The following is a 10,282-nucleotide window of genomic DNA, read 5'->3' as shown; positions in this document are numbered from 1 at the left end:
TATATATATATTTACAAGGTGTACCAGTAGGAGCCCCTGGCAAGGGTATTTTATGATGCAATTTAAGATTCAGTGACTTGAAAATTTGTTCATTTTAACACAAAGATGTCCTTCCTTCACTGTTAGCCACCTATTTAAATCCTACTTGCCTTTTATTCCCTGACCTTAGACCAACTATATGAACTTCAGTTGTTCACACCTCATGCACCTTTTCTTTTGTTTACTGAGGCTTTTGTGGCCCTGAACCTCACATGAGATGGAAAACTGGCTAGCACTGTCTTTTTCCTTATAGAAACAGCACCACAACAATAGGGCACCCCTTGTAGCCATAGGCTGGAGCCATGTCCAGCCTAGCACAGGTAGCAAGGTTCTTAGAGAGAACTACTCTTGAATTTCACATCAGCAACCCATTGTCCAGGGGCAAATCACCTGGCATACAGCTTTTCCAAGTACTTTACTTCCATCTTACCCCTCTTGCTGAGTCCACCCTTGTAGTTCCATCCCAGAGGAGTTTCCTCCAGAGATAGCTTGGGCTTCTTTGCCCAGGTGGGTCACTTTGGACTCTTTGGGTGTCCTTCAATCTGTGGAGGGGGTGAGAGCAGACCACACGAAGCTGCATGTTGCCGTGGGAGTGTCCCGTACACATAGGTGTGGGGCTGTTTGCTGGGCCTACCAGTCACACACACACACACACACACACACACACACACACACACACACACCCTGCCACCAGCAGGCCACAGAACAAAGAAACAGGACAGTGGGAAAAGAGAAGGGAAGTAAAGGGCACTAATCAGATCCACCACCAGCTGGGGCCATCTGCCTAGGGAGCCTGTCTCTGTGACGGCACCAAGGGAAGGGTCACTAGGAAGCCTGTCTGTCCACTAGCTCATCAAGCCTCAGCACCAGACACTCTAATTTCCTTAATAACAGCTTACAGATCCTGCATCTATAAATGTAGCTAAACCCTTCTCGACCTTTCTTTATTTTTAGCCTCTCCTGCTACTCTGGATGTAGCAACTTCCATGACTTACTTTAATTCTAGATTCTAGTGTTGGTGACAAATGCATGTTTAGTCCTTGGCATATTGTTTCTGTGTGGGGGCTTGGAAGTTGGCATATTTTCAACATTAAGTTTTCCAGACTGAAGTCCTGATAGTCTTCATCTTTACTCATATAAGGGCCTATCAGGTACCTCATTTGCTTGGACCGTTCTTTCCTATCTCTGTTTGGCCTCTGTTGAAATATAATAGCTAAGAGTCTGACAAAGACTGCCAGATGCAGATTATATTAAAGACCAGACTGAAGGGAAGGCTTTTATTCCCCCACCACTTTTTGGTCTTTGTGATTTGAACTTTAGGGCTGATGTTTTTGAGACCCCTAAATGACTATGAAGTGAACTCTTTGCTTTTAGTCTCCGCAGCTTGTAGACACAGGCATCTTGGATTGTTTCATTCTCCTGTATTTGTTTTACAGTTGCCCACCTTGACTTTGATCTATAGTCTTACTGTTTACCCACCCTGCTCCTGCCAGTTCACACAACCCAGTGCTAAGTATCCCCATGAGCGCCTTGTGGAGTACTTGGGAAAGTGTGAAATTGACCTCATTGTGAGTGTCTTGTTCTGACCAATCCATCCATGAGGAAAGTGAGCCACACTGCAGAGCATTTTCATTTTCTCAGAGAGGTTATACAGCTGTTGTCTCTGTTACTTAGGATCTCTAGAGAAGAAAGATCCAAATTGAAAATTGAAACAAACTGAAGCCTAGGATATAATCTTAACCTTCATGTAATCTGAGATGTAAGTGTAGGTTCCTTTACTTTTAATGCCATCTAAAAGTATCCCATTAAGACTTGTAACTATTTTTTTTAATCCTATAGTGCCTTATTCAAAAGAAATGAGAAGAATTAAAAAAAGAAAGCCCTTCATAAATAACTTTGGCAAAGATACTTTTAGGAAAAGTTAAATCTATTGACTATTTCTATTTTCTTTTTTTTTATACATGTTTGTAGTATACAACAACTACATCTTTGTGGGGAGTTGGTACATGTCTGTAACACGTCTTAATTCCTTTAGTTGTTCTCTTTCTCTCTCCTCCCTACTTCCTACATCCATTCTTTTTGTTTGGTTTGGGTTGGATTGGGGTTTCCCGTTGTTTTGTTTTGTTTTGTTTTAAGACAAGGTCTCGCTGTGTAGTTCAGGCTGGCCTTAACATGACTATGTAGCACAGCTGGTCTCAAACTCACAGTGATCTTCCTACTTCAGGCTCCCAAGTGCTGGGATTATAGGCATGCACCTCCTTGCCCCACCCTCCTGTATATGTATACATTTGCAATGCAGAATGTTTATATTTCCTCTGTGCAGTTGGTACAAGTACATAATGCATTTTAATTACTTTTTTAAAATACCCTTTCCTTCTCCTCCTTCCCTTCTCCCTCAGTTGTAGGACCATCAAATGTAAATTGGTAAGGGGAAAGTAGTGATAAACCAACTTTGGCAAAATCACCTTTTGTTAAATCAGCCACAATTCTTTTCAAGAGGACAATGAGACAGAGACAAGAAATTGTCAGTAGGTGAAATCACAGTGGACACTACTGACTGTCTCTTATGTCTATCTCATTGTCCTCTTCAAAGGAATTATAGCTGATTTAACAAAACAGGATTTAGCAAACAAAACAGGATTTAACAAACCAAAGTAGGTATGTTCCTGTGGTCCCCTTATCAGTTTTCATCTGATGGCCCTACAATTGGTTTTCTTTTCCAACTTCTTATTTGGTGCAGAATTTCAATGATTAGCTTTCTCTCTGGACCCCTTGCCCAGAGATAAGTGGCTCCGACCATTTTATTATGCCTGGGAGGCTGGCAGCAATGTGCACAGTGTGTGCTGTGATCTAGGGGCAGGGCAGCATCTCAGGGCTCCATGTTGCTAGAAGATGGACATCTCCTCATGCTTCACTCTGTGTCCATGAGAATAGCCTGAGCTGCTGACCTTGCAGGCTGGCTGTGACTGGGCTAGGGACACAGGGCTTCCAAATGCTTTCCAGTGTACACTTTTCTGAAGCTCTTTCTTCTTCTCCTTTTAGACTCTAGAAGGAGGCTCCTATCGGGGGAGCCTGAAAGACCCCACAGGCTGCCTGAATGAAGGGATGACCCCACCTACACCTCCTAGAAACCTAGAAGAAGAACAGAAAGCCAAGGCCCTGAGAGGCAGGATGTAAGTCTACCTCCATCTTCACTTGTGTATGCACATGGGGTAGACACTGGGAAAGGAGACAGGGATTCGCATTTCATACATCCACTTTATCTCACCCCAAGTGAAGGTGACCAGATGCTCACACAGCTACTTTGACACTGACTTGAAGTTGAGGCTGAACTGTATTCTGTGAGATAAACACTGTTGTTGGCCATAACCACTGATGGCCATAACCTAAATCTGACAAATGTAAAACATACTGATAATAGGGAAACAATCGGGCTAGGGAGATAGCTCAGTAGAATAAGTGCTTGCCTGGCAAGCACAGGGTCCTGAGTTCAATCCCTGGTACCACAAAAAGAAAAAAAGAGAGGGAAACAACAGAGCTCAGGGAACTATGAGATAAATCTGCAGAACCAGGGAATCCCTGGTCATGGCAAGTAACCTGATGGAGGACACTTGAAGACATGTCTCCCCAAAGTAGGCAGATGACAGGCAGGAAGAGGAAGCCATTGTACACAAGGCAGGGCCTATGTCCACCCCTTCTCCATGGGTTTTAATTCAGCATCCATTTGTGGGTTTAGTTCCATGAGATCCTTCTCTCCACTTTGAATGGCTGGTGGTGAGATGCAGTGCACACTGCAGGCATTCCAGAAGGACCTGTATGCTGGGCAAGGTTTGTGTTGTATACTCTGATAGAAGGTTGATCTTCTGGTAATGTTGGAAAAGATACTGGAGGCCCGTAATATGAAACTGTAGCTCCTCTAGAACTTGACTTTCTTGTTCAGGGTTTGACTCTGCTGGAAACAAGTTACCAATGAGTCCCAGACAGAGCTTGACATAGTTTATAAGCAACAGCAAGAATAGGGTAGGCAAATGTGGAGGGTCCCTCCCTGTTAGTCTGCCCTTCTCCTTCAAATTCATCACTCTCTTGCTATTCTACACACAAAGAAAAAAATGGCAAAAATAAGTGAGGCTAAGTCCTACTGTTGCTGGGAAATATGAAAACTGAGTGTTTAGGAAGCAAAAATAGAAACATTGTAGTAAGAGCCTGGTGTCCAAGCAGAGCTGTCATGTCCTAATGGAGAAGATCAAGTAGCGTGCAAACTCTGTAATTTCATATTTATCCCCACAGCCTCATAGATGCTCAGGTGGGACCAGAACATTACTGAATGGGTATAGGCTGAGAAATACCATCTCCAAAGGGACATTTCCTGGGACTTGCGCTGACCCTCCTCAGTTCCTCAGGCAGCTATTCCACTGGGGAGATAGAACTGGAGCGGATGTCCCAGTCCTCTGTCAAGCCAAAGCAAGGCTTAAATTAGGGTAGTGAAATCTTCTATCAGGAAAGTGACCCCATGCAGTGGTAGGTGATCCTTGCAAAGCCAGTCACCACTCTTGTCACTTAGGATGACGAAGCTACAAGCAGTATTTAAGGCACTGTTTAAACATGTTAGCTTCTCATCTTGCTGCAAGGCACAAGTGTGTTGCCTCCCCACCACCACCACCACCACTGTAACTGTTTTTCCCTCCTGTCTTGCTCCACACTTCTCCATGTGAGCTATCCTGAAAATCCTGCTGTAGGATGATGCATTCTTCTTCCTGGGTATCAGCCCTGTTTCCTGCTAAGCTTTAGGGCTATTTAGGGATATAGCAAACCAAGACTCAATCCAGAAGATGATAATGGGATACAGAGATTAAATGAGAGTTCCATGGAAAATAGTTATTTTTCCAGAAGAAGAAAAAAACTTGAGAATGTACTTTATTTTCTTTAGGCTGTAGTTACCACTCATTCAACAAATACTTGTTAGACACCTGTTGTGACCTGTTCGTGGGATGTGTCAGTGAAAAAGTGAAACTGTAACAAAATAGCCATCACCCTGTAAGGTTTACATTCTAATGGGAGAAATCAGATATCAGAGTAAGTTAAGTGGTATTTTGAGAGCTGGAGAAGGAAAAAGTAGATCAGCCAAGGGGAGACAGGGAGTATATATGCAGCCCTGCTGCAGTGCTCCATGGTTCTAGCATTTGCATGAAGACCAAGATGAGGGAAGAAACCTTCCATGAGCAGAGGCATTCTCAGCAGGAGCAAGAGCCAGTGCTGGGTCTCTTAGGATTCTCTGTGGAAGAGCAGCCTTCCCTATTGCTGTAAAAGAGAAGTTAGTAGTGCGCCCAGCTTGTAGCTGGAAGAATTGCAGTTGGATGAAAGACTATTACATGTAAGTAACTTTGCTAATAAAAATTGAGCATGAAAAATTATTACTCCCATCACTTTGTTTGACAGTTAATCTCACACTGCCTTGAGGTGCATGTAATTTCAATGTTTGCTATCACTTTGATCTGTCACAATCTTCCTAGGTACTTCATCAGCCCTTTGAGGGAAAAGCTACAGTCACAGGCAGCACCAAGCAATCCCCTTCCCCAGAGACTTAAAAGCCTGGACAGCCCATCAGTCAGCAAATAACTGAGGATAAAAATATCTTCTGGAGACAGTAGATTCATCTGGAGAGAGCCCTCTCATCCCTACACTCCTATTCTCCTTTTCCTGTGGGCTTTATTTTACCACAATCTTCCAAGAAGTAACTTGGATCATGCTAAAGATATATTTAACTGCTTCTCTTTGGCCTTGCCAGTTTCTTCCTGTGGCCTAAAACACATGATTTTCTGTGTTGGAGAGAGAGAACTGATCGGAAATACTGGGCATGCTGATAAAGGAGCATGTACTTTTTTGCTCCCTCCCCAGTACTCCAAGGCCCCAAACCCTAGGGATTTAATAGCTTCTCAGTACTGCACAGACCAAGAATTTGGATGGATGTTTGTCTAGGGTCAGAGAGTTCCAATGCCGCACGGCCCCATCTGCAACATCCTGGAACTTTATTCCCTTTACAATTGGGGCCAAAGATGTGCCTGTGTAATCTGGGCAAAACTCTGTCAGATAGTAGAGTCAGATTCCAGTGGGCTGCACCACATTCTCCTGTCCTCCACAATCACAGGGAACCCCAGAGAGCCAGACTGAGTGACTTCACAGGCAGTGGGCTGCAGCCTTTGCACTCTTACCAACTAGGTTCAAATCCTGCCTCCCTCAGCACTTTGTAACCTTGGGCAAGGTACATATGCTTCCCTTCTGAATGTTTTCATTTAGATAAAGTAGGCCTTTACAGTGCCTCCCTTGTTATAAGCATCTTATAAGGGTGGGAAAACCCAGATGAGTAACAACACAAGGTAAATGCTCTAAGAGGTAGAAATAATTAACAAAGAAGCCTAGAAAGCTGTTGACCTTGTTGTTATTCAGTCCTGCATTCTGGGGCAGGCAGTGCTGCTTTGAGGTCAGCCTTTCTGGCCTTGACTAGGGATTTTCCAGGGTGGTTACGATGGATACCTATCTGAGGAACTGTAGCTTTCCTATGGTAAAAGTTTCACTCCATCTCTGTGATATCCAAATCTATGGGACCTTACAGGCTGGCTGTCAAACAAGTCTTTTTCTAGCTAGTTGTGGTGGTGAAGCACCCAGGAAGCTGAGGTAGAGGCCAGCCTGGGCTATGTAGTAACTTCGAGGGCATCTTAAATTGTATAGTGAGATGAGACCCTGTCTAAAAAAAAAAAAAAAAAGCTTTTGTCCTGATTGGTGAAGAATGGAGCTGAGATGAAGGAACAAAAGTCTCATGATTAAGGGCCAGCCAAATAGCTAAGCGGACTAAAGCACCTGCAAGCAGGCGCAGGAGCCAGGGGTTCAATCCCTGGGCCTGCCGTGCCAGCACTGCCCTGAGGCATGCTGAGAAGGCAACTGAAACTGAGTGTGGTAGCACACACCTGTAATCCTAGCTCTTGGGAGGCTGTAAACAGGTGGATCACTACAGAGTCTGATCTAGTAGTGAGACCCTGAACACCCTGTAGACCCTTTCCTAAAATTAAAAAAAGAAGAAGAAAGAAAAGAAAGTCTCATGATTATCCCTTGGCCTTGGGTCCTTATTCTTTCTACCCTGTGTCTGTACAATTGTTCAGAGACAGAGAAACATAGAGAAGAAAGAGGATTCCAAGGCAGTAAGTGACATCCTTCTGACTGTTATGTGTTCCCTAGGGAAAGTCCTGTCTAGGCTCAGCTCCTCACTGGAGATTCCTGTCAAGACTGCAGTGCTGGGGATGGGGAGATGGTTCAGTGGAATAAGTGCTTCCCTCACAAGCGCAGGGGCCTGAGTTCAATCCCCAGTTCCACCAAAAGATAAAAATTAAAAAAAAAAAGACAGCAGTGCTCACCTTTCTGTGGTGTTTAGGATAGTATTTTTGGTAGTCTTAACATAGGGTCCCTAAGTAACTTTTCAGTGAGCTCAAATGTGCCGACTTGTGCTTCACAAAGAAGCAGAACCCTCACTGTTCTTCATCTCTTGTCCAGGTTTGTCCTGAATGAGCTGGTACAGACAGAGAAAGACTATGTCAAGGACCTGGGGATTGTGGTGGAGGTGAGTAGATGGTGCAGGGTGAGTGTTACTTACCCTCCCAGGATGCATGACTGGATCCTGCTCTGCCTGGGTATTTGCAGAAATGAAAATAAAAATGATATAATTCAAATAGAATATATAGAAACATTTTTCCTTTCCCTTGAAATATTTTAAGATAGAAAGTGTTATGGTCCTAAATGTGAGAGCATTCAGGAGGAACTTATGGTAAGAGTTGGATCGATTTTCTTAGGCTACTTGTTGTTCCATGTAGACATACAGTCTTCAAAGCTATGACCACCATGAGTGCAAGCCAGGTCACTCACAGTGGAATCTGGTGGCTTATATATTTCCTTAAGGAGAAGGCTATAGACAGAAGACAGCTGTCAATAAGCAAGATTGACAGGTCCACAGTTAAGAGTCAATTTGGAGGAAGTATGACAGCTCCCTACAGGGATTCACTTTCAAGGGACTAAGACACTTAAATTAAAAAAAAAAAAAAAAAAAAAAAAAAACTTAAGAAAGTGAATGGGTAATTTAGAAGCCTTAGAGCCCCATTGTTAATCATCATAAAGAGTATGAAATCTAGAAAGTGAATTGTTAATGTCTAAATTGTCTGCTGGGTTCTAAGATTTGTCTGCTGAGCCCTTGTCCTATGAAATCTGCTGACTCATGGACTTAGGTTCGCCTACCCTGAACCCCATAGAAAGAAACTAACCAGACATATAGAGGATCAGAATTCTACTTAAAGCAAGTTATTCTTGTCTTCAGTGGGGGCTGAGGCCTGGAAGGGGTAGCAAGAACTTTATATGCAGCTCAGCTCAGGAGCAGCGGTTTTAAGCATTGGGGGACTGATTGAAATCCAGGGAAGTCAAACATCAGTGATATGAGTATAAGACCAGTCATATAACAGCTAGGTGCCTCAGAGAGGGTTGCAAGCTTGTTATGATACCTTAAATCCTGATCTTAAAGCTGAAATGTGGTTATATGTTGCAGACTCTAAAGTATTAACATATAATGACTTATTTCTAGGCCAGATATATCTTTAAATATCCAATGAACTTGAGATATGAGAAGGGAAGACAACTGATTGCCTGGGGGGGGGAGGTGGGTGTGTGGGTGTGGGTGTAGGTCTGGGTGTGTATGGTGGTAGGGATCAAACCTAGGGCCTCATGCCTATACTACCATCCCAGGTCTTTCTTCAAGGGACTAGAGGCAAAGAGAAAGGATCTAGAAACATAAATGTTTTGTCTGTCATTCTGCCCAAGGAGGATCAAGTCCTGATAAAGCAGGGGGAGCCAGGACAGCACTCACACTTTAACTCACACAGTACGGAGCTGTTAGGGACTGCAAGGTGGCTGGTCTGGAGGTCTTTCTCAACATTGTCCTCTACTAACCCTGCCTCTGTCCCTGCAGGGCTTCATGAAGAGGATAGAGGAGAAGGGTGTCCCTGAGGATATGCGAGGGAAGGATAAAATCGTGTTTGGGAATATCCACCAGATCTATGACTGGCATAAGGAGTAAGTGTCTGTGCTGCCAAAGCCAGGTATCCTGGGGGCCTGGAATTCCTGAATCCTCTTCTGACATCCAACCTAGGGTATAGGGCTTAAGGGGCATCTCCTGCCATTTAGCTCATTTTTTTAAAAAAAATTTTTTAATCTTTTATTTATTTATTTGATACAGGGTCTCACTATACAGCTCAGACTCATAGTGATCCTCCTGTCTCAGCCTCCCCAATGCTGGGATTACAAGTGTGCACCACAATGCCCAGTTTCAGTGTCTGGCACAGTGTGTTTCTGGAGCTTGGCACAGCATGTGGTACTGGGGAACGAACCCAGGTCCTTGTGCTTGCCAGGCAGGTGCTTAGACCACTGAGCTATCTCCTCAGCCCATTTAGCTCACCTTTGAGAGATAATTCAGTTCCAGATAGCATGGCTTCCTTCTCTTCTCTTTTCTTTTAGTTTTTTCCTGGGTGAACTGGAAAAATGTATTCAAGAACAAGACAGACTGGCCCAGCTCTTTATTAAACATGTGAGTTGTCACTCTGGCCATCTCTCCTCCACTTCCCCAAGCTCTTACGCACTCATTTTTAAAAATTCTTTTTCTGCTCTGCTGAATTCATGTACCTACAGTATATGAATAGCAATGGAATATACATCTCTGACAAAAGTAAACAAAAAAGGGTATATAAATGGACTATTTTGTAGTGGAAAAAATATATATATATATCTGTATATACAAAATAGCATGAATATACAGCTACTTTCTCTTAGTTTAATGAGAAGACGGTTTTGAACTAATAGTCTTTAGACAAGATATCATGTCTGCATCTTGTACTAGGAATAACTAGTATAAAGAACAATATACAATGTATTAATTTTTGTAACTGTACTACTAACCTGTTTTGAAACTATCTCATTGCTACTTCTTTCTCAATAAAATTATTAAAATAAAAAATATAAAGCAAGAATAATAGCTGTCAAGAAATATTAGTTTATTATTAAGTAATCAGAATTTGCATAAAATTGAATGAATAGATTTGATATCATTTAATGATCAGCCTTGCTGAAATTCAGGCTATACACAATGATTAAAAATTTAAAGACATAGTTATTATATGCTTCCTTATTTTAAAGTATAAAATTTAATTTCCAGTTA

At 42.8% G+C, this 10,282-nt stretch overlaps 1 protein-coding gene across 9 annotated transcripts in view; it reads left to right on the top strand.

Moving 5' to 3' along the window:
* The window catches only part of Kalrn (kalirin RhoGEF kinase), a 733,834-nt gene that overhangs the window by 655,784 nt on the left and 67,768 nt on the right, over positions 1–10,282 (top strand). For all 9 annotated transcript variants that reach the window (XM_023702250.1, XM_023702249.1, XM_023702247.1 and 6 more), the window contains 4 exons: positions 3,082–3,212; positions 7,582–7,648; positions 9,041–9,144; positions 9,586–9,655. In XM_023702250.1, coding sequence (XP_023558018.1) covers positions 3,082–3,212; positions 7,582–7,648; positions 9,041–9,144; positions 9,586–9,655 — 372 coding nt within the window. The remainder of the gene's footprint in view (positions 1–3,081; positions 3,213–7,581; positions 7,649–9,040; positions 9,145–9,585; positions 9,656–10,282) is intronic.

Source organism: Octodon degus, unplaced genomic scaffold (assembly GCF_000260255.1).
Source record: "Octodon degus isolate 3935 unplaced genomic scaffold, OctDeg1.0 scaffold00147, whole genome shotgun sequence".
Taxonomy (NCBI): domain Eukaryota; kingdom Metazoa; phylum Chordata; class Mammalia; order Rodentia; family Octodontidae; genus Octodon; species Octodon degus.
Note: the sequence above shows the minus strand (reverse complement) of the source record. Positions and strands in the feature narration are given on the sequence as shown.